The sequence below is a fragment of the Physella acuta genome, unplaced genomic scaffold (assembly GCF_028476545.2).
Source record: "Physella acuta isolate Inbredline_101_S28 unplaced genomic scaffold, ASM2847654v3 ptg000357l, whole genome shotgun sequence".
Classification (NCBI taxonomy): domain Eukaryota; kingdom Metazoa; phylum Mollusca; class Gastropoda; family Physidae; genus Physella; species Physella acuta.
The window spans coordinates 305,021-331,773 of NW_026731876.1; the positions used below are offsets into that span (position 1 = coordinate 305,021).

At 45.2% G+C, this 26,753-nt stretch overlaps 1 protein-coding gene across 1 annotated transcript in view; it reads right to left on the minus strand.

Annotated features, from left to right (window-relative positions):
* Positions 1 to 2,585: 2,585 nt before the first annotated feature.
* The window catches only part of LOC131941310 (receptor-type guanylate cyclase Gyc76C), a 54,535-nt gene continuing 30,367 nt past the window's right edge, over positions 2,586 to 26,753 (minus strand). Inside the window, exons 8-21 of the mRNA XM_059300504.1 lie at positions 26,199 to 26,277; positions 25,090 to 25,225; positions 22,219 to 22,368; positions 21,227 to 21,331; positions 15,947 to 16,018; positions 15,278 to 15,440; positions 14,723 to 14,869; positions 10,281 to 10,461; positions 9,398 to 9,538; positions 8,196 to 8,319; positions 7,377 to 7,620; positions 7,000 to 7,098; positions 6,710 to 6,801; positions 2,586 to 3,107 (exon numbers count right to left, since the gene is read on the minus strand). Of these exons, the coding sequence (XP_059156487.1) occupies positions 2,586 to 3,107; positions 6,710 to 6,801; positions 7,000 to 7,098; positions 7,377 to 7,620; positions 8,196 to 8,319; positions 9,398 to 9,538; positions 10,281 to 10,461; positions 14,723 to 14,869; positions 15,278 to 15,440; positions 15,947 to 16,018; positions 21,227 to 21,331; positions 22,219 to 22,368; positions 25,090 to 25,225; positions 26,199 to 26,277 (2,255 nt within the window). The remainder of the gene's footprint in view (positions 3,108 to 6,709; positions 6,802 to 6,999; positions 7,099 to 7,376; positions 7,621 to 8,195; positions 8,320 to 9,397; positions 9,539 to 10,280; positions 10,462 to 14,722; positions 14,870 to 15,277; positions 15,441 to 15,946; positions 16,019 to 21,226; positions 21,332 to 22,218; positions 22,369 to 25,089; positions 25,226 to 26,198; positions 26,278 to 26,753) is intronic.

Below are 26,753 nucleotides of genomic sequence, written 5' to 3' on the forward strand. Positions count from 1 at the left end.
TATCGTAAAAATAATCAACGAGTTAATTGTTTTAATATGTATGTGTGTTATACATTGTTTTGTGCACACCCCACACAGCCACACCACACAGCAACACGCCAAACAGCTACACACCACACATCACACAGCACACAGTTGCACACCACTTTGTTCCCCCACATAACCTAAACTATAAAAGACTATCAACCTGTTACAAACTAGTTTAGAATAATTAATTTACTGCAAACATTTTACAAACTTTGAACCATGTAACAAGAATACCAGATATTTACAGATGGTTATAACCTGCACGAACATATCTATACACAGGACCACACATAGCTTTACAACCTGTTTTAAAGTTGGAGAGAAAGTAGAGAAATTTTAATTGGTCAAAGTTCACGAAATTCAAGAAGAAATTTAGGCCTATAATGTAACAATTCACAAACGTTGAATGAAAAAAATTCAAACTGGTAAATAATACATACAATGTGGTATAAATAGAGAAAGTGATCAGTGATTGGCATTCATATTAGAAATTATTGTGGATCATGGTCATGTTGACATGGTCATGGTGACATGGTCATGTTGACATGGTCATGTTGACATGGTCATGGTGTCATGTTGACATGGTCATGTTGACATGGTCATGTTGACATGGTGATGGTGTCATGTTGACATGGTCATGTTGACATGGTCATGTTGACATGGTGATGGTGTCATGTTGACATGGTCATGGTGACATGGTCATGTTGACATGGTCATGTTGACATGGTCATGGTGTCATGTTGACATGGTCATGTTGACATGGTCATGTTGACATGGTGATGGTGTCATGTTGACATGGTCATGTTGACATGGTCATGTTGACATGGTGATGGTGTCATGTTGACATGGTCATGGTGACATGGTCATGTTGACATGGTCATGTTGACATGGTCATGGTGTCATGTTGACATGGTCATGTTGACATGGTCATGTTGACATGGTCATGGTGTCATGTTGACATGGTCATGTTGACATGGTCATGTTGACATGGTCATGTTGACATGGTCATGGTGATGGTGACATGGTCATGGTGATGGTGACATGGTCATGGTGACATGGTCATGTTGTCATGTTGACATGGTCATGGTGTCATGTTGACATGGTCATGGTGATGGTGACATGGTCATGTTGACATGGTGATGGTGACATGGTCATGGTCATGTTGACATATTCATGGTGACATGGTCATGGTGTCATGTTGACATGGTCATGGTGACATGGTCATGGTGATGGTGACATGGTGACATGGTCATGGTGTCATGTTGACATGATCATGGTGACATGGTCATGGTGACATGGTCATGTTGTCATGTTGACATGGTCATGGTGTCATGTTGACATGGTCATGGTGTCATGTTGACATGGTCATGGTGATGGTGACATGGTCATGTTGACATGGTGATGGTGACATGGTCATGGTCATGTTGACATATTCATGGTGACATGGTCATGGTGTCATGTTGACATGGTCATGGTGACATGGTCATGGTGATGGTGACATGGTGACATGGTCATGGTGTCATGTTGACATGATCATGGTGACATGGTCATGGTGACATGGTCATGGTGACATGGCGACATGGTGACATGGTCATGGTGTCATGGTGACATGATCATGGTGACATGGTCATGGTGACATGGTCATGGTCATGTTAAAGTGTGACGATGATACATTCGGCACAACCTCCCCCAGCCCCACCACCAACACTAACCTCAAGCCCCAACCCCCACCCATGCCCCACCCCTACCTCCCCCCACCACACCAGCACCTCCCCACCAGCCCCACCCTTAACTTCCCCAGCCCCATCCCTACCTCCCCCATCACTTCTAGCTTCCCAGATGTTTGACCGAGTTTACATACATATGCCAATCTATTTATTTAGCACGCACAAAAGATGCGCTTGTTGTTATAATTACTTTTAAAACCCCACTGAGTTAATGAGGGGGTGGGGTGGGTAACAGAGTGCTTGTTTGTCGTTTCCAACGATTTAATCCAGCTTTTAGAACAACACTTTTACAAACATCAGAACATATGTTGGCAGTTATCTATAAAGATGAGTTTTATACAAATTTTACATGAATCATTTGTCTTCAATAAAACATCGATAATAATTCAAATTAATAAAATCCACTGCGTTGACTTGTATTGCCATGCTTTTCACCAGCCGCCATTACATAGGGTTTAAGTCATTCACATGAAGTCAGAAGTCATCTCTGACTTATTGAATTTAAATATGTGGCTAGGAATCTACCAGGCTCTAAATATTGTAAACAGTGTGAGTTTGATTCGAAATAAAACAATGTGAGCTATTCAAGTTGAGCTACCACAGACAGGAATATGGGCCATTTAAGTTCCAGTATCATAGACAGGAACCCGGGATATTCAAGTTCCGGTACCACGGTACCACAAACTGTAACACAGACAGGAGAAGGAAGGCGAGCTCATGAAACATAGCCTTATAGAGATGGAGCGATGCAACACCAACATTAGTTATGTGCTCCTGGACTAGACGTGTGTGCCCCTGCTCGTTGACTGGGGGGGGGGGGGTACGACGGCACTAGACGTGCGTGCCATTGCCCGTCGACTGGGGAAAATACTCCATAAGTAAAGTCGTCACTTCAGTTGGAGCAGACGAATTATTTTCACAGTAGCTTTTGAAATAATCCCGCGGTTTTTTCAACGAATCAGAACGTCGCAGAGACGTGACGTCATTGACAGAGCCCTTATTTGAGCGGATGGATCGCTCTTTGAGTGCGGGGCTGAGGTACTGTTTCTGCATGCCGTTGGTGCTGATGTTGATGTTGGTGTTGATGTTGGTGTTGATGCCCTCAGGGATCGAGCCCGACTTGGAATGGTCTGTGGGTACGAAGAGCTGGCTGCTGTGCTGAGAATGTAACGATGGAGTGGCGGGCTGCGTGGGTGGCTCGGGACTGGCTCTGATGGTTTTGTCTGAAGGGTAGAGTTCCCTGCTGCTGCTGCCGTGGCTGATCCTGGGCGTGGTTTGATCCTGGGGCGTCAGGTCGGTCCTTTTAGACTTGTCTTCACCAAGTAGCCAGTACGTCAGTTGCGTCCCTTTGCCCTGGGAAATTTTTAAAAATCTGGTAACAACATGGCCGAGAAGAAGAGCACTCGACTGCTAATCTAAAAGCCTCTAGTTTAATTCGTGAGGCCCAATCTAAAAGCCTCTAGTTTAATTCGTGAGGCCCAATCTAAAAGCCTCTAGTTTAATTCGTGAGGCCCAATCTAAAAGCCTCTAGTTTAATTCGTGAGGACCAATCTAAAAGCCTCTAGTTTAGTTCGTGAGGCCCAATCTAAAAGCCTCTAGTTTAATTCGTGAGGCCCAATCTAAAAGCCTCTAGTTTAATTCGTGAGGCCCAATCTAAAAGCCTCTAGTTTAATTCGTGAGGCCCAATCTAAAAGCCTCTAGTTTAGTTCGTGAGGCCCAATCTAAAAGCCTCTAGTTTAATTCGTGAGGCCCAATCTAAAAGCCTCTAGTTTAATTCGTGAGGACCAATCTAAAAGCCTCTAGTTTAGTTCGTGAGGCCCAATCTAAAAGCCTCTAGTTTAATTCGTGAGGCCCAATCTAAAAGCCTCTAGTTTAATTCGTGAGGCCCAATCTAAAAGCCTCTAGTTTAGTTCGTGAGGACCAATCTAAAAGCCTCTAGTTTAGTTCGTGAGGCCCAATCTAAAAGCCTCTAGTTTAGTTCGTGAGGCCCAATCTAAAAGCCTCTAGTTTAGTTCGTGAGGCCCAATCTAAAAGCCTCTAGTTTAATTCGTGAGGCCCAATCTAAAAGCCTCTAGTTTAATTCGTGAGGCCCAATCTAAAAGCCTCTAGTTTAATTCGTGAGGCCCAATCTAAAAGCCTCTAGTTTAGTTCGTGAGGCCCAATCTAAAAGCCTCTAGTTTAGTTCGTGAGGCCCAATCTAAAAGCCTCTAGTTTAGTTCGTGAGGCCCAATCTAAAAGCCTCTAGTTTAGTTCGTGAGGCCCAATCTAAAAGCCTCTAGTTTAATTCGTGAGGCCCAATCTAAAAGCCTCTAGTTTAGTTCGTGAGGCCCAATCTAAAAGCCTCTAGTTTAGTTCGTGAGGCCCAATCTAAAAGCCTCTAGTTTAATTCGTGAGGCCCAATCTAAAAGCCTCTAGTTTAGTTCGTGAGGCCCAATCTAAAAGCCTCTAGTTTAGTTCGTGAGGCCCAATCTAAAAGCCTCTAGTTTAATTCGTGAGGCCCAATCTAAAAGCCTCTAGTTTAGTTCGTGAGGACCAATCTAAAAGCCTCTAGTTTAGTTCGTGAGGACCAATCTAAAAGCCTCTAGTTTAGTTCGTGAGGACCAATCTAAAAGCCTCTAGTTTAGTTCGTGAGGCCCAATCTAAAAGCCTCGAGTTTAGTTCGTGAGGACCAATCTAAAAGCCTCTAGTTTAGTTCGTGAGGCCCAATCTAAAAGCCTCTAGTTTAGTTCGTGAGGCCCAATCTAAAAGCCTCTAGTTTAATTCGTGAGGCCCAATCTAAAAGCCTCTAGTTTAGTTCGTGAGGCCCAATCTAAAAGCCTCTAGTTTAGTTCGTGAGGCCCAATCTAAAAGCCTCTAGTTTAATTCGTGAGGCCCAATCTAAAAGCCTCTAGTTTAGTTCGTGAGGCCCAATCTAAAAGCCTCTAGTTTAGTTCGTGAGGCCCAATCTAAAAGCCTCTAGTTTAATTCGTGAGGCCCAATCTAAAAGCCTCTAGTTTAGTTCGTGAGGACCAATCTAAAAGCCTCTAGTTTAGTTCGTGAGGCCCAATCTAAAAGCCTCTAGTTTAATTCGTGAGGCCCAATCTAAAAGCCTCTAGTTTAATTCGTGAGGCCCAATCTAAAAGCCTCTAGTTTAATTCGTGAGGCCCAATCTAAAAGCCTCTAGTTTAATTCGTGAGGCCCAATCTAAAAGCCTCTAGTTTAATTCGTGAGGACCAATCTAAAAGCCTCTAGTTTAATTCGTGAGGCCCAATCTAAAAGCCTCTAGTTTAGTTCGTGAGGTCCAATCTAAAAGCCTCTAGTTTAATTCGTTAGGACCAATCTAAAAGCCTCTAGTTTAAATCGTGAGGACCAATCTAAAAGCCTCTAGTTTAAATCGTGAGGACCAATCTAAAAGCCTCTAGTTTAGTTTGTGAGGACCAATCTAAAAGCCTCGAGTTTAGTTCGTGAGGACCAATCTAAAAGCCTCTAGTTTAAATCGTGAGGACCAATCTAAAAGCCTCTAGTTTAAATCGTGAGGACCAATCTAAAAGCCTCTAGTTTAGTTCGTGAGGACCAATCTAAAAGCCTCTAGTTTAAATCGTGAGGACCAATCTAAAAGCCTCTAGTTTAAATCGTGAGGACCAATCTAAAAGCCTCTAGTTTAGTTCGTGAGGACCAATCTAAAAGCCTCTAGTTTAGTTCGTGAGGACCAATCTAAAAGCCTCTAGTTTAGTTCGTGAGGCCCAATCTAAAAGCCTCTAGTTTAGTTCGTGAGGACCAATCTAAAAGCCTCTAGTTTAGTTCGTGAGGACCAATCTAAAAGCCTCTAGTTTAGTTCGTGAGGACCAATCTAAAAGCCTCTAGTTTAGTTCGTGAGGACCAATCTAAAAGCCTCTAGTTTAGTTCGTGAGGCCCAATCTAAAAGCCTCTAGTTTAGTTCGTGAGGACCAATCTAAAAGCCTCTAGTTTAGTTCGTGAGGACCAATCTAAAAGCCTCTAGTTTAGTTCGTGAGGACCAATCTAAAAGCCTCTAGTTTAGTTCGTGAGGACCAATCTAAAAGCCTCTAGTTTAGTTCGTGAGGACCAATCTAAAAGCCTCTAGTTTAGTTCGTGAGGCCCAATCTAAAAGCCTCTAGTTTAGTTCGTGAGGACCAATCTAAAAGCCTCTAGTTTAGTTCGTGAGGACCAATCTAAAAGCCTCTAGTTTAGTTCGTGAGGACCAATCTAAAAGTCTCTAGTTTAGTTCGTGAGGACCAATCTAAAAGCCTCTAGTTTAGTTCGTGAGGCCCAATCTAAAAGCCTCTAGTTTAGTTCGTGAGGACCAATCTAAAAGCCTCTAGTTTAGTTCGTGAGGACCAATCTAAAAGCCTCTAGTTTAGTTCGTGAGGACCAATCTAAAAGCCTCTAGTTTAATTCGTGAGGACCAATCTAAAAGCCTCTAGTTTAATTCGTGAGGACCAATCTAAAAGCCTCTAGTTTAGTTCGTGAGGACCAATCTAAAAGCCTCTAGTTTAGTTCGTGAGGACCAATCTAAAAGCCTCTAGTTTAATTCGTGAGGACCAATCTAAAAGCCTCTAGTTTAATTCGTGAGGACCAATCTAAAAGCCTCTAGTTTAGTTCGTGAGGACCAATCTAAAAGCCTCTAGTTTAATTCGTGAGGACCAATCTAAAAGCCTCTAGTTTAGTTCGTGAGGACCAATCTAAAAGCCTCTAGTTTAATTCGTGAGGACCAATCTAAAAGCCTCTAGTTTAGTTTGTGAGGCCCGATCTAAAAGCCTCTAGTTTAATTCGTGAGGCCCGATCTAAAAGCCTCTAGTTTAATTCGTGAGGACCAATCTAAAAGCCTCTAGTTTAGTTTGTGAGGCCCGATCTAAAAGCCTCTAGTTTAATTCGTGAGGCCCGATCTAAAAGCCTCTAGTTTAATTTGTGAGGCCCATTCCTACTCTAATCATAGTGACTTCACCAAGAATATTTACCTTCATCGTGACTAGACCCCGCTCCTCTAGGTGAAATCCTCCAATGGCGTCCAGAATTTTCTTACACTCACCACTGCAGTGGATCTTTAGCGCTGGAAGATACAGTGGAAGGCAGAATATATATATATATATATATATATATATATATATATATATATATATATATATATATGTATATATATATATGTATATACATATATCTGTGCATGTATTTATGTAATTGTGGGTGTGTATGTCTCAGTATGTGTATATATAAATATATATATCTCGATGACACCAACGTCCCTGACCTTCTCCGTTGCTCTCCATCCTTGAGGCTGTGTTGACCGTGTCACCAAACAGCGTGTACCTGGGCATGGTCAGCCCCACCACACCCGCCACACACGGACCTACGACAACAACAACAAGCATCATACAGTGGGAAGAGATGACCTCCTACTTAAATTGAAGAAATGACCTCCTACTTTAATGAAAGAAGAAATGACCTCCTACTTTAATGGAGGAAGAAATGACCTACTTTAATGGAAGAAGAAATGACCTCCTACTTTAATGGAAGAAGAAATGATCTCATACTTTAATGGAAGAAATTACCTCTTACTCTAAAGGGAAAATTGACCACTCCCCTGATTACAAGAACTAAGCCCTGACCATGACAAGGACCACGTACCCGAGTGCAAGCCTATCCTGAGCTTGAGCATGTCGTCTGGCTTGTGTCTGATGGTGAACGACCTGATGGCCTTGAGCAGCGCCAGCGCCATTGACGCGATCTCCGCAGCATGCTGGTTCCCGTTCCTCAGGGGCAGACCACTCACCACCATGTAGGCGTCACCGATCGTCTCCACTTTGTACACGTCGAAATTCTTGATGATTGAATCGAAGCAGGTGTACAGGTCATTTAGCATGTCAACAACCTGCAGGGAACAGTCACGTTCAGTTAGGTCCTGAACAGGTACGTTAGGTCAGGCAAATTTAATACTTTCATTATCTTCATTATACGTTAATTAAGGAGATTATTAAAAACGAAATACAAAGAAAAATAAATAATTAATAATTAATAACAAACCCAGTTTTTTTAATAATAAAAAAATTAAATTTAAAACGAAATAAGTACACAAATTAGTTTACATTAATATTTAATTTATTTTGGGCCAGGGCAAATCCTGGCCGGATCGGCAAAATTTAAAAAAAAAATCATTTGAAAGGGGAAATAATCGTGATATATTTAATTTCTGCAGCTATTCATGTTTTAATTTAATAACATTTTTAATGCACGAGTAAACATTCTGTAAAGATGTCCATCAGTTAAAGATGACATTTTGATACAGGTAAAATAAATGACACAGGCTACACAAAGAGACAAATGACATAAATAACACAGGCTAAACAAAGTGACAAATGACATAAATGACATAGGCTACACAAAGTGACAAATGACATAAATGACACAGGCTACACAAAATGACATATGACATAAATGACAACTGACTTGCATAGGCGTACTCTCAGCTGACAGTGAGGTAAACCCACAGATGTCACTGAAGTAGATGGTGACACTGTCAAACGCCTCAGGGATGACACACTCCCCCTTCTTCAGGTGGTCAGCCACTGACCTGTCAGGAGTGGGCGTGGCTAAAGGTTAAAGGTCAGCGTGTAAATGCTATTTAAATTTAATATATGGTAACCTTGTAACTTGTAAGCTTCATGGAGGGGATAGTACAGGATTCAGAAAAATAAAAAAACTAAATAATGGAATCAGAATTTTTTTTCATTTATTGCAAACCATTAGAAAAATTCAGAAATCTCAGAGCTTTGAGCTAGGAATATTTAACTGGTTTAGTCCCCCATTCTTATCTCTAAAATGGCAAGAGACGCCATTTAATGTAAATGTAGAATGGAAGCCTCATTTTCCCCAGTCGTTGACCCGTCTATCCCGGTACAATGTAATTTCCCCAGTCGTTGACCCGTCTATCCCGGTACAATGTAATTTCCCCAGTCGTTGACCGGTCTATCCCGGTACAATGTAATTGCCCCAGCAGTTGACCGGTCTATCCCGGTACAACGTAATTACCCCAGCAGTTGTCTAGCCCGGTACAACGTAATTACCCCAGCAGTTGTCTAGCCCGGTACAACGTAATTACCCCAGCAGTTGTCTAGCCCGGTACAACGTAATTACCCCAGGAGTTGTCTAGCCCGGTACAACGTAATTACCCCAGCAGTTGTCTAGTCCGGTACAACGTAATTACCCCAGCAGTTGTCTAGCCCGGTACAACGTAATTACCCCAGCAGTTGTCTAGCCCGGTACAACGTAATTACCCCAGCAGTTGTCTAGCCCGGTACAACGTAATTACCCCAGCAGTTGTCTAGCCCGGTACAACGTAATTACCCCAGCAGTTGTCTAGCCCGGTACAACGTAATTACCCCAGCAGTTGTCTAACCCGGTACAACGTAATTACCCCAGCAGTTGACCAGTCTAGCCCGGTACAACGTAATTACCCCAGCAGTTGACCAGTCTAGCCCGGTACAACGTAATTACCCCAGCAGTTGACCAGTCTAGCCCGGTACAACGTAATTACCCCAGCAGTTGACCAGTCTAGCCCGGTACAACGTAATTACCCCAGCAGTTGACCAGTCTAGCCCGGTACAATGTGAGCTATGATAGACCGGCACCGGTGCCATGGGGACGGTTACCTAGGCAACATCCTGTAGAGCAGGGTCTCCGTCTTCTTCTTCTCCTCGGTCAGCTGCTCTGTGCGCTCGTCCACCAGTTCCTCCAGATGTTCCTGGTACTTCTCCATCATGGCCAGCATGTGGTCAAAGATGTTCCTCTTCCTGGGGACACGGGCAGGGGGGGGGGGGGGGGCTGGTCACTACAAGGTCACTCAACACATGGGCAGTGGGGGTGGTAACTACAGGTCACTCACTACACGTCACTCAGCACAAGGTCACTCAACACACGGTCACTCTACACACGGGCAGGGGGTAGTCACTACAGGTCACTTAATTCAAGGTCACACAATACAAGGTCACACAATACATGGGCAGTGGGTGGTCACTACACGGTCACTCAACACACAGTCACTCAACACACAGTCACTCAACACACGGTCACTCAATACAAGGTCACTCAACACAAGGTCACTCAACACATGGTCACTCAACACATGGTCACTCAATGAACAGGTAACCTCTACTTCACTTGTCCCATGGACCGTCAGGTTCGAAAGGGAACCTTACTTTACTAGACCGTCTACCTACAATATGGAACCATCCTACCAAATGGTCTTACTAAATACTGCCGCATGGCTTACAGTCGATTTCATTAAGAAACATTTTTTAAAATGTATGACCACATCTTTAGAGGTATCGTGTGATAGTATAGGGGCGGTAATCCTATAATAGTTGAGCTGCAACAAAGGGCAATAACCCCATCTTTGATGACACAACATACACGCCAGTCTCCAAATTTACACGCCAACCACCTCCACGCCAACCCCTACTTACACGCCAACCCCTACATACACGCCAACCCCTACATACACGCCAACCCCATACATGCCAACCACCTACTTACATGCCAACCCGCATCGGCTTCAAACAGTTCCAGACGGTGTGAAAGTCTGGCCGGGCTGTCGGGTCCTCTGCCCAACATGACGTTATCAGATCGATGACGTAGCTGTCACAGGTGAGGATGGTGACGTCAGGCCGGAAAGGTTTCTCGTCGTCTGCTGGACACGACACCTGGCTGACGATTTCTGGGGAGGTGTCACAAATGTTGGGGTGTCACAAATGTTGGGGTGTCACAAATGTTGGGGTGTCACAAATGTTGGGGTGTCACAAATGTTGGGGTGTCACAAATGTTGGGGTGTCACAAATGTTGGGGTGTCACAAATGTTGGGGTGTCACAAATGTTGGGTTGTCACAAATGTTGGGGTGTCACAAATGTTGGGGTGTCACAAATGTTGGGGTGTCACAAATGTTGGGGTGTCACAAATGTTGGGGTGTCACAAATGTTGGGGTGTCACAAATGTTGGGTGTCACAAATGTTGGGTGTCACAAATGTTGGGGTGTCACAAATGTTGGAGTGTCACCAATGTTGGGGTGTCACCAATGTTGGGTGTCACAAATGTTGGGGTGTCACAAATGTTGGGGTGTCACAAATGTTGGGTGTCACAAATGTTGGGTGTCACAAATGTTGGGGTGTCACAAATGTTGGAGTGTCACCAATGTTGGGGTGTCACCAATGTTGGGTGTCACAAATGTTGGGGTGTCACAAATGTTGGGGTGTCACAAATGTTGGGGTGTCACAAATGTTGGGTGTCACAAATGTTGGGTGTCACAAATGTTGGGTGTCACAAATGTTGGGGTGTCACAAATGTTGGGGTGTCACAAATGTTGGGTGTCACAAATGTTGGGTGTCACAAATGTTGGGGTGTCACCAATGTTGTGGTGTCACAAATGTTGGGGTGTCACAAATGATGGGGTGTCACAAATGTTGGGGTGTCACATGGTGTCCCCTGTAACAAATATAGACTACCTAAAATTGTTGTATCACTGTTGTAACAGTAGAGCAATGTATATCATCTGGCCATTACTGCCACAACTTCTCACTAATTATATCACGATATATATTGATAGTTTCACATTTTGATACTGATTGTATATCATACTCTCACTTATTATATCACGATATATATTAATAGTTTAACATTTTGATACTGATTGTATAATGTATATTATACTCTCACTGATTGCAAGAATTCATGGGTTGACCCAAACAAAACAATTGTTTGACAGGGATTAAAAAAAATTACATTTCTAAACCATCCCCGTAAAATAAAGAAATGGCAATATTTAAAAACTGTTCTCAAATCCTACTCATTAAAAATCTTTAAAAAAAAATTGTTCCAAATCTTAAAAACCCTTGAGCAAAATAAATTATAAATAACATCTTGTAGTAAATCAAGGGAGATAATATTTAGTTTTACAGACAGTCTATTATTGCAGTTACGTCCCTTCAGCCCACACAAACTCCCCGACTACCAATAGTACCATTTGGACAATTGATCTCAGTCACGTGATTTCAAATTCTTGTGTTCGACCTTTGTGAGCCAACGTACACACCTACCACAGACAAAGTTTAGCTTTTAATCAAATCGATTGGGCTGATTAGCTCATCTGTTTTGTGACCTCGGCATTTGAAGGGATAGAGTAGTAAGCACTTATACTGAGAGTTACTTTACTTAGCTTAGCAGCCCTTAGCCCCTAATTAGCTCATCAAGCCTCAGCCCCTAATTATTTCACCAAACCTTACCTCCCCTAATTATCTCGCCAAACCTTATCCCCCTAATTATCTCACCAAACCTTACCCCCTAATTATCTAAAAAAAACCTTACCCCCCTATTAATTCCATCAAACATTACCATCCTCTAATTATCTCACCAAACCTTACCCCCCTAATTATCTCACTAAACCTTACCCCCCTAATTATCACACCAAACCTTACCCCCCCCCCCCCCCCGTATTAATCTCATCAAACATACCCCCCCCCCTAATTATCTCACCAAACCTTAGCCCCAAGGATTGAAAGCACTAGTGACGAATAGGGTGGGCAGATGAATATTTGTGTAACTCATGAAACCCGGCTATTGAACATTTCTAGATATTTCACCAAAAACGTGAGTGGGATGTCTTACAAAAACTTTTGAAACGAGTGCTAGGAGAAATCAATGTCTCGGTGTAGGGAGAATGTATGTAATGGGGGGTTGTGTTTGTATGTAATGTCGGGTTGTATTTGTATGTAATGGGGGTTGAGATTCAATGTAATGTCGGGTTGTGTTTGAATGTAATGGGTGGTTGTGATTCAATGTAATGGCGGGTTGTGATTCAATGTAATTTCGGGATGTCAAGTTGAAAAAGACGCAAAAAAATCTCGAGAAATTGTATCTTATCCAATGCGTTTTATTCTTTCAATACGAACCACGATTATTTTTTTGGTCGTTTTTTTTTTTAGATATTCGGAAAAAAAACAAATCAGTTAAGCATGATGTTTGGTTGGCGCCTCAATTAACAGCCCATTCTACTAAGTACGTCTGCAATTTCTGAATGTAATGGCATTTCCTGTGCTAAATATAGCCTGTCGCTTAGAGCGCCGAGGAGAAGGCGAGAGAATAGAATTAGCGCGGAGTTATCGAGTGCGGAGTCCGGAGATCAAAGACGTTCTGATTGGTCCATTTGCCTGATGGCCCATCAGGAAATTGATGTCTACACGCATCTCTAGAGGTGCAGTAATTGTTTCTTTACAGCCTGCACAATTTGAAGCTTTTGTAGACATCCACAAAACTTGTGGATAATTTGTGGCTAATGTGGCAAATGTGGATACCCATGCAGATTGTAGCAATCGTTGGCAGTTGTAAAGCAATTATGGATATATATATATATATATATATATATATATATATATATATATATATATATATATATATATATATATATATCAAGTGTGGGCTTCACGATACACCGTAATTTTAAAGAAAAACGTCCAATAATTTAATTATTATATGAACAAGTCTGGTAATAAATCAAATTTGTTGGTTTTAATTTAAATTTGGAAGTTAATTTTTTTTTTCTAGTGTGTTTCGAGTTCACAATACGATGTCCTGGTTTCTTTAATCTTTTGACACCTGAAGCTTGGGGCTATTTAAATACAAAATGTCAGGGCTATTTAAACACAAAATGTCTGGGCTATTTAAACACAAAATGTCTGGGCTATTTAAACACAAAATGTCAGGGCTATTTAAACACAAAATGTCAGGGCTATTTAAACACAAAATGTAGGGGCTATTTAAACACAAAATGTCGGGCTATTTAAACACAAAATGTCTGATCTACTTAAACCAAAAAAAAAAAGATTATCCATTAAATGTCTGTACAGCTATATTTCCACGCAAACATTTCTCCTGCTCGACGTCTGCCTACAGAAACATCGAACAATGAGGCTTTGAAATAAAGAAATGTTTTCTTTTAACTGTTTTCTTTCAAATGTTTTCTTTTAAATGTTTGCTTTTAAATGCTAGCGAACAAGGAATTAAAAAAGAGATATTCCATTTCTTGTAATGACAGGAGGATGGATTTGTGCAGCTCAAGGTAGTAGGATGGGGGGGGGGGGTGTTAGGAGGATAAACCTGTTTGCAGACGTTTGAGCAGGGGTGAGGGTGGGGGTAGGAGGGTGGAGGGCGCAGAGGCAAAAATGTAGTGACTTAGATATGACAGACTACAATAACGCCATGGTTAGGGTGGAGTGCTAAGTTCATGGATGAGTAGAGGGGGCAAGTTCAAATAGTTGGGTTGGGGGGGGGGGGGGGAGGACTGAGATCTTGTAGTGGCGCTGTGTAGTTTTTTTTTTGCGGGGGTGAGGGGGGGGGTGGGGCTGAATGCATTAACGAAGGGAAGTGGACACAGTTACACCAAAGATAATTTCTGTGTCAAGATAGACCAAGACAAACTATTTTTTTAGGAAGAGTTTGTTGAAATGTTTTCACTAGTTGGGCAACTATTTGGTGTAGAAACTTGTCACACAGACCAGATTCTAGAACATCATGACAAGTTCTAGCTACAGATAGAACAGTTTGAGATAGCAGGATATAAAAAGAGCGGTCTTTTGATTAGGTATATATATATATATAAATAAATAAATAAATAAATAAATAAATAAATAAATAAATAAATAAATATATATATATATATATATATATATATATATATATATATATATATATATATATATATATATATATATATTCTCCTATGCTTTCATACAGATCGCCAAAAGCTCCCAATGAAGACGTCCTAAGAAATCTTTTCGATGCCAACTCACCCTTACAAATGCTTCAGGGTCCATCACTGTGTGGCCGAAGTCACCCCCCCCCCCCCAACCAACCGTAACCAATGCACTAACCTTCAGGGTCCATCTCTGTGTGTCCTCCCCCCCCCCCCCAACCAACCCTATTCACCAACCTTCAGGGTCCATCTCCGTGTGACCAAATGGCCCCACCCTCCCGTAGATCTCGTACAAGATGATGGCGAAGGCGTACACGTCACCTGTCTGGCTGCCCTTGACCTTGCCGCCGCTGCGGAGAATTTCGGGAGATCTCCAGAGTAAGTCTGTGAACACGGTGAAGGTCACGGGAGTTAGAGCAAGGTGAAGGTCAAGGGAGTTAGAGCAAGGTGAAGGACAAGCATGTACATAGGACCAGAGGTCATCACCCTGAGACCAACCCATCTAGACCAACCCACCCTGATCAACCTACCCATCCTGAGACCAACCCACCCACCACCCTCACCAATCCACCCACCCCGACCAACCTACCGCTCTGACCCACCCACCCAACCTCACCAACCCACCCACCCACCCAACCTCACCAACCCACCACCCACCCAACCTCACCAACCCACCACCTACCCAACCTCACCAACCCACCCACCACCCTCACCAACCCACCACCCACCCAACCTCACCAACCCCCCACCCACCCAACCTGACCAACCCACCACCCACCCCGCCCCACTCACGCCTGTAATAAGCGTAGTGATCCTCCTTGCTGCGGCTAGAGTTCCTGATGTCGATGAGGCCGTTGTCTGTCACCTGTAGCGTCCACCTGCTGGACACCACACAGTTGGAACTCTTTAGGTTGCCGTGGTACACCAGCTCGCTGCTGTGGATGTACATCATCGCCTGAAAGTAGAGAGCACAACATCTGATGACGTCAAACACACCATCTGATGACGTCAAACACAACCTCTGATGACGTCAAGCACAGCATCTAATGACGTCAGGCACTAATGACGTCAAGCACAACATCTAATGACGTCAAGCACAAGATTTAATGACGTCAAGCACAACACCTGGTGACGTCAAGCACAACATCTTATGACGATGAAGTAAAACATAAAATGTGTTGACATAATTGGCTGAATGTAGAAAAAAAATGACGAGGAAGACCGTGATGACATCATACGAAAAAACTGTACGACGTCATCGCTTGACAGAATTCAACAATTTATCTCAGATTGAATCAAACTAGATTGTCTTCTTTGGTTATTCCTCTAATATTTAATGAAGCAGCTGTTCTAGATCATGTTTGACATACCCCCCCCCCCCCCACACACACCGACTACCTAATAAATTGTTTTAGCATTTGAGTCCTCTATCGCAATCATCTTAGGTGGGATCAAAATTACCTGGATCAAATCCTTAATGAGAGAGGCAATGAACATGGCATCCAGTCTGATGTCATCATTCTCAAGGACATCCTGAATGACAAAGTGACATGTTATTGGTCACGACAAATACAACACTAGGTAAGAAGTTATCGACCTGTAAATATGTTGCATTAAAACTCAAAACTAAACGAGAGATGATGTGTGACTTATAAGCTAAACCTCCCTAGCTAAAATTAATGACCACACCTAGCCAACACCTAGCCCACACCTAGCCCACACCTAGCCCACACCTGGCCCACACCTGGCCCACACCTACCCCACACCTAGCCCACACCTGGTCCACACAACACCTGGCCCACACCTAGCCCACACCTAGCCCACACCTACCCCACACCTAGCCCACACCTAGCCCACACCTAGCCCACACCTAGCCCACACCTAGCCCACACCTGGTCCACACCTAACCCACACCTAGCCCACACCTGGTCCACACCTAGCCCACACCTAGCCCACACCTAGCCCACACCTAGCCCACACCTGGTCCACACTTGGTCCACACCTAGCCCACACCTAGCCCACACCTAGCCCACACCTGGTCCACACCTAGCCCACACCTAGCCCACACCTGGTCCACACTTGGTCCACACCTAGCCCACACCTGGTCCACACCTAGCCCACACCTAGCCCACACCTGGTCCACACTTGGTCCACACCTAGCCCACACCTGGTCCACACTTGGTCCACACCTAGCCCACACCTAGCCCACACCTGGTCCACACCTAGCCCACACCTAGCCCACACCTGGTCCACACTTGGTCCACACCTAGCCCACACCTGGTCCACACTTGGTCCACACCTAGCCCACACCTAGCCCACACCTGGTCCACACCTAGCCCACACCTAGCCCACACCTAGCCCACACCTGGTCCACACTTGGTCCACACCTAGCCCACACCTGGTCCACACCTGGTCCACACCTAGCCCACACCTAGCCCACACCTAGCCCACACCTGGTCCACACCTAGCCCACACCTGGTCCACACTTGGTCCACACCTAGTCCACACCTACCCCACACCTGGTCCACACCTAGCCCACACTTGGTCCACACCTAGCCCACACCTAGCCCACACTTGGTCCACACCTAGCCCACACCTGGTCCACACTTGGTCCACACCTAGCCCACACCTAGCCCACACCTGGTCCACACCTAGCCCACACCTGGTCCACACTTGGTCCACACCTAGCCCACACCTAGCCCACACCTGGTCCACACTTGGTCCACACCTAGCCCACACCTGGTCCACACTTGGTCCACACCTAGCCCACACCTAGCCCACACCTGGTCCACACCTAGCCCACACCTAGCCCACACCTAGCCCACACCTGGTCCACACTTGGTCCACACCTAGCCCACACCTGGTCCACACCTGGTCCACACCTAGCCCACACCTAGCCCACACCTAGCCCACACCTGGTCCACACCTAGCCCACACCTGGTCCACACCTGGTCCACACCTAGCCCACACCTAGCCCACACCTAGCCCACACCTAGCCCACACCTGGTCCACACCTAGCCCACACCTGGTCCACACCTAGCCCACACCTAGCCCACACCTGGTCCACACCTAGCCCACACCTGGTCCACACCTAGCCCACACCTAGCCCACACCTAGCCCACACCTAGCCCACACCTGGTCCACACTTGGTCCACACCTAGCCCACACCTAGCCCACACCTAGCCCACACCTGGTCCACACCTAGCCCACACCTAGCCCACACCTAGCCCACACCTGGTCCACACTTGGTCCGCACCTAGCCCACACCTAGCCCACACCTAGCCCACACCTGGTCCACACCTAGCCCACACCTGGTCCACACTTGGTCCACACCTAGCCCACACCTACCCAACACCTAGCCCACACCTGGCCCACACCTAGCCCACACCTGGTCCACACTTGGTCCACACCTAGCCCACACCTACCCAACACCTAGCCCACACCTGGCCAACACCTAGCCCACACCTGGTCCACACTTGGTCCACACCTAGCCCACACCTAGCCCACACCTAGCCCACACCTGGTCCACACTTGGTCCACACCTAGCCCACACCTAGCCCACACCTAGCCCACACCTACCCCACACCTGGTCCACACCTAGCCCACAACTTGCCCACACCTACCCCACACCTGGTCCACACCTAGCCCACACCTGGTCCACACTTGGTCCACACCTAGCCCACACCTGGTCCACACCTAGCCCACACCTACCCCACACCTGGTCCACACCTAGCCCACACCTAGCCCACACCTACCCCACACCTGGTCCACACCTAGCCCACACCTAGCCCACACCTACCCCACACCTGGTCCACACCTAGCCCACACCTGGTCCACACCTAGCCCACACCTAGCCCACACCTACCCCACACCTACCCCACACCTAGCCCACACCTGGTCCACACTTGGTCCACACCTAGCCCACACCTGGTCCACACTTGGTCCACACCTAGCCCACACCTAGCCCACACCTAGCCCACACCTAGCCCACACCTAACCCACACCTGGCCCACACCTGGTCCACACTTGGTCCACACCTAGCCCACACCTAGCCCACACCTGGTCCAAACTTGGTCCACACCTAGCCCACACCTGGTCCACACCTAGCCCACACCTACCCCACACCTGGTCCACACCTAGCCCACACCTAGCCCACACCTACCCCACACCTGGTCCACACCTAGCCCACACCTAGCCCACACCTACCCCACACCTGGTCCACACCTAGCCCACACCTGGTCCACACCTAGCCCACACCTACCCCACACCTACCCCACACCTAGCCCACACCTAGCCCACACCTAGCCCACACCTAGCCCACACCTGGTCCACACTTGGTCCACACCTAGCCCACACCTGTTCCACACCTGTTCCACACTTGGTCCACACTTGGTCCACACCTAGCCCACACCTAGCCCACACCTAGCCCACACCTAGCCCACACCTAACCCACACCTAGCCCACACCTGGTCCACACCTAGCCCACACCTGTTCCACACTTGGTCCACACCTAGCCCACACCTAGCCCACACCTAGCCCACACCTAACCCACACCTAGCCCACACCTGGTCCACACCTAGCCCACACCTGGTCCACACCTGGTCCACACCTAGCCCACACCTAGCCCACACCTAACCCACACCTAGCCCACACCTGGTCCACACCTAGCCCACACCTGGTCCACACTTGGTCCACACCTGGTCCACACCTAGCCCACACCTAGCCCACACCTAGCCCACACCTGGTCCACACCTGGTCCACACCTAGCCCACACTTGGTCCACACCTAGCCCACACTTGGTCCACACCTAGCCCACACCTAGCCCACACCTGGTCCACACCTAGCCCACACCTAGCCCACACCTAGCCCACACCTAGCCCACACCTAGCCCACACCTAGCCCACACTTGGTCCACACCTAGCCCACACTTGGTCCACACCTAGCCCACACCTAGCCCACACCTGGTCCACACCTAGCCCACACCTGGTCCACACTTGGTCCACACCTAGCCCACACCTAGCCCACACCTGGTCCACACCTGGTCCACACCTAGCCCACACTTGGTCCACACCTAGCCCACACCTAGCCCACACCTAGCCCACACCTAGCCCACACCTAGCCCACACTTGGTCCACACCTAGCCCACACCTAGCCCACACCTAGCCCACACCTGGTCCACACCTAGCCCACACCTAGCCCACACCTAGCCCACACTTGGTCCACACCTAGCCCACACCTAGCCCACACTTGGTCCACACCTAGCCCACACCTAGCCCACACCTAGCCCACACCTAGCCCACACTTGGTCCACACCTAGCCCACACTTGGTCCACACCTAGCCCACACCTGGTCCACACCTAGCCCACACCTAGCCCACACCTAGCCCAAACCTAGCCCACACCTGGTCCACACCTAGCCCACACTTGGTCCACACCTAGCCCACACCTGGTCCACACCTGGTCCACACCTACCCCACACCTGGTCCACACCTAGCCCACACCTAGCCCACACCTGGTCCACACCTAGCCCATACTTGGTCCACACCTAGCCGACACCTGGTCCACACCTAGCCCACACCTAGCCCACACCTAGCCCACACCTAACCCACACCTGGTCCACACCTAGCCCACACCTGGTCCACACCTAGCCCACACCTAGCCCACACCTGGTCCACACCTAGCCCACACTTGGTCCACACCTAGCCCACACCTAGCCCACACCTACCCCACACCTACCCCACACCTGGTCCACACCTAGCCCACACCTGGTCCACACCTAGCCCACACCTAGCCCACACCTAGCCCACACCTGGTCCACACCTAGCCCACACTTGGTCCACACCTAGCCCACACCTAGCCCACACCTGGCCCACACCTAGCCCACACTTGGTCCACACCTAGCCCACACCTAGCCCACACTTGGTCCACACCTAGCCCACACCTAGCCCACACTTGGTCCACACCTAGGCCACACCTGGTCCACACCTAGCCCACACCTAGCCCACACCTGGTCCACACCTAGCCCACACCTAGCCCACACCTGGTCCACACCTAGCCCACACCTGGTCCACACCTAGCCCACTTTTACCAAGGCCAACACTAGGTCTATAAAAGTGCCACAACCAACCATGTGGATTCAACATTTTACTTTTTTCTCTTGGTAAAATATTTTAAACATTTTTTTATTGAAACGATTTTAAATTAACGCCTGGCATGTCAGTTTTCTCTAAATTAATAATCGATAATAATTGCAAATCAATGGCCCATTAATCAAAGTTATAGTGTAATTAAAGACTGATTGGGTTGGAAACTATTTATTGATAGCGGCAAGCTATCGATTTCAAGTCGTGTGGAAATTGGTTGAGGCTTCATAATTGGATGAAACGTGTACAGTTTATGTAATATGCATGTGGCACCCGCGGGACACCTGTGGGACACAGGTATAGCGTGAGTGACACCTGCTTGATACCTTTGTGACAGTGCGACACCCGTGCGTGTCTGCGTGACACCCGTGGGACACCTGTATGGCACGTGAGTGACAACTTTGTGATAGTGACACACGTGGGACACCTGTGATACACCTATGTAACACCTGCGTGACACCTGTATGGCACGTGAGTGACACCTTTGTGACAGTGGCACACGTGGGACACCTGTGTGACACCTGTGTGACACCTGTGAGACGCCTGTGTGACACCTGCCTGATACCTGCGTGAACCCTGCAAGCCACCTGTGCACTCACCTGCAGACTGCCCTTGACGCAGTAGGCCGTGACCAGCGTGAGTACTGACGACTCGAGGCACGCGCCGATGAAAGAGTTAATGTTGGGGTGTCGCATCTCCCGCATCTACAGGTTACAGGGAGGTCAAAGGTCAAGTAGATGACACAGGTAGATGGTGGGGGGGGGGGTCAAAGGTCAAGTAGATACACAGGTAGATGGTGGGGGGGGTCAAAGGTCAAGTAGATGACAAACACAGATAAATGGGGGGGGGGGGGTCAAAGGTGGGAGTCAAACGTCGAGTTGATGACAAACACAGGTAGATGGGGGGGGGGGGGGGTCAAAGGTGGGGGTGAAAGCAGACTCAGCTCACACAATACAGTTTACATGAAGAAAATATAATTTAAAAGTTTCTGATCTTGTAAATAACAACAGTGCTTTCAAGCATTGAATGAAACAAGATAAAATAGAAGCAGAATTGAAAAAGCTGACCAGACACAAATTAAAAAGTTGACCAGACAAGAATTTAAAAAGTTGACCAGACAATAATTTAAAAAGTTGACAAGACAAGAATTTAAAAAGTTGACAAGACAAGAATTTAAAAAGTTGACCAGACAAGAATTTAAAAAGAGGACCAGACAAGAATTGAAAAAGTTGACCAGACAAGAATTTAAAAAGTTGACCAGACAAAATTTTTAAAGATGACCAGACAAGAATTTTAAAAGTTGACCAGTCAAGAATTTAAAAAGTTGACCAGACAAGAATTTGTACCAAGTTGACCAGACAATAATTTAAAAAGTTGACCAGACAAGAATTTAAAAAGTTGACCAGACAAGAATTTGTACCAAGTTGACCAGACAAGAATGTAAAAAGTTGACCAGACAAGAATTGAAAAAGTTGACCAGACAAGAATTTAAAAAGTTGACCAGACAAGAATGTAAAAAGTTGACCAGACAAGAATTGAAAAAGTTGACCAGACAAGAATTGAAAAAGTTGACCAGACAAGAATTAGTTACCAGCTTCATCTCTCGCTTGTCCATCCTGGTCAAGTCAGAACTGTTGACCTTGAAGGTTTTGAGCGCCACCGTTTGACCTTTGTATTTACCTATGTAGGTGTACACCTGGGCATAGGTGTTTCTGGACTCCATCGACACCATGCTGATGCCCTGAAAAAGACATTTGACAGACTTTTTCACAGACATTTCCACAGACATTTTGACATACTTTTTGACAGACTTTTTCACATTAAACATTTTTATAGATATTTTCACATACTTTTTCTCAGACTTTTCCACCGACTTTTTAACAGAAATTAACAGATTTTTTGCCAGACTTTTTGCCAGACTTTTTGATAGACTTTTTGACAGACATGTTGACAGACATTTCCACAGACTTTGTCACACACTTATTGACAGACATATTGACACTTTTCCACAGACATTTCCGCAGACATTGGTGCCCAACGTGGCCTCTATAGCTACCGGATATGAACTAATTTTAATGCACTTTCTCGTCACGAAGATAGCCCGGGGGACGGAGCGAAGAAAAAAAAATGGAAGCATCATTTAAACTGCTTTCAAGCCGTTCAAAAGCCGGTGGTTTTTGGGTGGCAAGTTCTCCACGCTGGTGGCAAGTTCTCCACTGTGGTGGATTCATCCACTCGAGGTTTAGCTGCGGAATTTATCGACAGCCAATCGTAAGCTGGGATACACATGAAATCTTATCACGTGGTACGTGGGATCTGTCGTCTGTCATAGGGTAGGTTTGAACATGACACGTTTCTGACAAATTTTGTTGGACACACTTGGATGTCTGACAAATTTTGCCTTATCAGTCACAAACATTCATGCGTCACTCCTCATCCACCACAGCATTATCTAGCGACAACCACCACCACATCCTCCCACCTCTGTGTCCAGTCCTCACCCTCCATAAGATAGTACAGCCTCCACCTTTTAAACTCACATCACCCACCTTTCCCCTCCCCTTTAACTGACCTACAGAGAAGGGGGCGGTGATGATCAGCTCTGGCAGGAAATTGAACTGCGCATGCTCCGTTGGAAACTCAACTTGTGAGTCAATTTACTACGGTAATTTGGTTAGCCGTACCCAACTAAGTCGAGCCTCTCTCATTTAAATTTATCGGAGCAGATAGTTACGGACATGTGGAGCTTAGGTGAATGTTTTGAATTATTTGCTTGAGTGATTTAGCTGATTTAGCTGAGTGATTTAGCTGAGTGATTTAGCTGAGTGATTTAGCTGAGTGATTTAGCTGAGTGATTTAGCTGAGTGATTTAGCTGAGTGATTTAGCTGAGTGATTTAGCTGAGTGATTTAGCTGAGTGATTTAGTTGAGTGATATAGTTGAGTGATTTAGCTGAGTGATTTAGCTGAGTGATTTAGCTGGGTGATTTAGCTGAGTGATTTAGCTGAGTGATTTAGCTGAGTGATTTAGCTGAGTGATTTAGCTGGGTGATTTAGCTGAGTGATTTAGCTGAGTGATTTAGCTGAGTGATTTAGCTGAGTGATTTAGCTGAGTGATTTAGCTGAGTGATTTAGCTGAGTGATTTAGTTGAGTGATTTAGTTGAGTGATATAGTTGAGTGATTTAGCTGGGTGATTTAGCTGAGTGATTTAGCTGGGTGATTTAGCTGAGTGATTTAGCTGAGTGATTTAGCTGGGTGATTTAGCTGAGTGATTTAGCTGAGTGATTTAGCTGAGTGATTTAGTTGAGTGATTTAGCTGAGGGATTTAGCTGAGTGATTTAGCTGAGTGATTTAGTTGAGTGATTTAGCTGAGTGATTTAGCTGAGTGATTTAGCTGAGTGATTTAGCTGAGTGATTTAGCTGAGTGATTTAGCTGAGTGATTTAGCTGAGTGATTTGGCTGAGTGATTTAGTTGAGTGATTTAGTTGAGTGATTTAGCTGAGTGTTATAGTTGAGTGATTTAGCTGAGTGATTTAGCTGAGTGATTTAGCTGGGTGATTTAGCTGAGTGATTTAGCTGAGTGATTTAGCTGAGTGATTTAGCTGAGTGATTTAGCTGAGTGATTTAGCTGAGTGATTTAGCTGAGTGATTTAGCTGAGTGATTTAGCTGAGTGATTTAGCTGAGTGATTTAGCTGAGTGATTTAGCTGAGTGATTTAGTTGAGTGATTTAGCTGAGTGATTTAGCTGAGTGATTTAGCTGAGTGATTTAGCTGAGTGATTTAGCTGAGTGATTTAGCTGAGTGATTTAGTTGAGTGATATAGTTGAGTGATTTAGCTGAGTGATTTAGCTGAGTGATTTAGCTGGGTGATTTAGCTGAGTGATTTAGCTGAGTGATTTAGCTGAGTGATTTAGTTGAGTGATTTAGTTGAGTGATTTAGTTGAGTGATTTAGTTGAGTGATTTAGCTGAGTGATTTAGTCGAGTGATTTAGTTGAGTGATTTAGCTGAGTGATTTATTTGAGTGAGTTGAGCCGATTATCGAGAGGTGTTTGATTTTGGAGCAGAAAGTTACATACTTGTGACATTGATGACAAGTTCTATGACAACAACAACTGTGGCTTTTGTTTTTAAGTTTTAACAAATTTTAAACTTGCCTCGACAGACAGAGGGTAGAGAGTTCACGCAGGTAATACATTAGTCAGGTTAAACAGGTGTTACACAGGTGACGTCTTATCATATTACATCCAGTCCACTACAACTTGACCACTAACTGACCACACACCGACCACACACCGACCACACACCGACCACCACACCGACCACCACACACCGACCACACACTGACCGCAGACTGACCGCAGACTGACCAAAAACTGACCACACACTGACCCCACACTGATCACTAACTGACCACACAGTGAGCTCACGAAGAAGATGTATAGAGGCTATAAAAACAGCTCACGCAATTAGCCGAGTTATCGTTGTCGTCTGTCAACAACTTCCGGTCCCAGCGACCGGATGTTGCGTCACTACACTGGATGGCAGAGGCGTCGATCTTCCACAGGAGTCCCGCTATTTCCTGCTCGTAGCGCCAGTTTCTGAAAGTTTCAAAAAGTTTCAAAAAGTTTGTTTCGTTTTCAGTTTCTGAAAGTTTCAAAAAGTTTCAAAAAGTTTGTTTCGTTTTCAGTTTCTGAAAGCTTCAAGGTTTTAAAAGTTTGTCTCGTTTCGATTTCTGAAAGTTTCAACATTTTAAACTACTTTTTCTTAACTGTTCTTAATTTTAATGTTGGACGTAGGCCTATTTCCCACAACTTAAAAAGTGGTACATAATTCTAGTTGCCAGAAAGCTTATTTTTCAACCAAAATGGAATATTAGATTAAAATGTGTGAAATAGGTACTAAAAAAATTCCGGTTTTATTATTATTAAGAATACAAATATTCAAATAAATAATTATTAGTAATATAACATTTGAGCAAAACTGTCTAAAACTAATGAGACCACTTCAATAAAAATATGCTAATGCATTTCAACATTTTGAATCGGGCTAAAAACGTCCACAATTCGCCATTTTGTTTATCCTAGGTCACCCTGTTTATTTTATTGTATACAACAATTGTTGTGACTTTCATTGTTTCACTTTCCCTGGCCACCTTGGTTCACTCAATGATAGATCCAAGGCGGTTTAAAAAAATTGATAAAATAAATCTAAAATTATTTTCAGCGGCTTATCCTTAACACAAAAATATGTAAACGACTTTAATGTTCAAACAAATAACCACAGTTTTATCTCTTGCCATACTTTTCAAATAATGCTTTACAGTTTTAGAATGATTCTATAGATTTTGAATCACTTTTCAAGCTAATTAAGTATTACTTGTCGTACAGTTTGCTGGGTCTAATTTTAGCTGCAACGCCAAGATTTTTACGTTTTTGTTAGTTTCTGAACGTTTCATAATCTCATGTTTATTTCGTGATCTACAAATTGGAACGTGTGTTCTATTGTTAGTTTCTGAACGTTTAACACTCGCATGTTTATATCGTGATATAAAATTAGAAAGTGGATCCTTACCTGTATACCAGTAGCAGAACGAGAATTAAAACCAAAGCCACGCCTCCTAAAACTCCGCCCACTATTTCTCGTAGATAAGCTGGATAGAAAAAAGAATTTCAGTTTTATAATATGTAAGTAGGTGTATGTGTGTAGGTCTAGGTGTGTAGGTGTATGTGTGTAGGTCTAGGTGTGTAGGTCTAGGTGTGTAGGTCTAGGTGTGTAGGTCTAGGTGTGTAGGTCTAGGTGTGTAGGTCTAGGTGTGTAGGTCTAGGTGTGTAGGTCTAGGTGTGTAGGTCAAGGTGTGTAGGTCAAGGTGTGTAGGTCTAAGTGTGTAGGTCTAAGTGTGTAGGTCTAAGTGTGTAGGTCTAAGTGTGTAGGTCTAGGTGTGTAGGTCTAGGTGTGTAGTTCGTGTCTATTTCAATGTGTAGTTCAGTGTGTCTATGCTAACTAAACTAAGCCCTGATACTATATCACATTACATCCCTGTCTGTTTGGTCGTCGTAGAATGAGAACAATGACAAAAGCCTGAAATGGAGTGACTTCAGGCCTTGTATTACAACACGGAGACTGTCC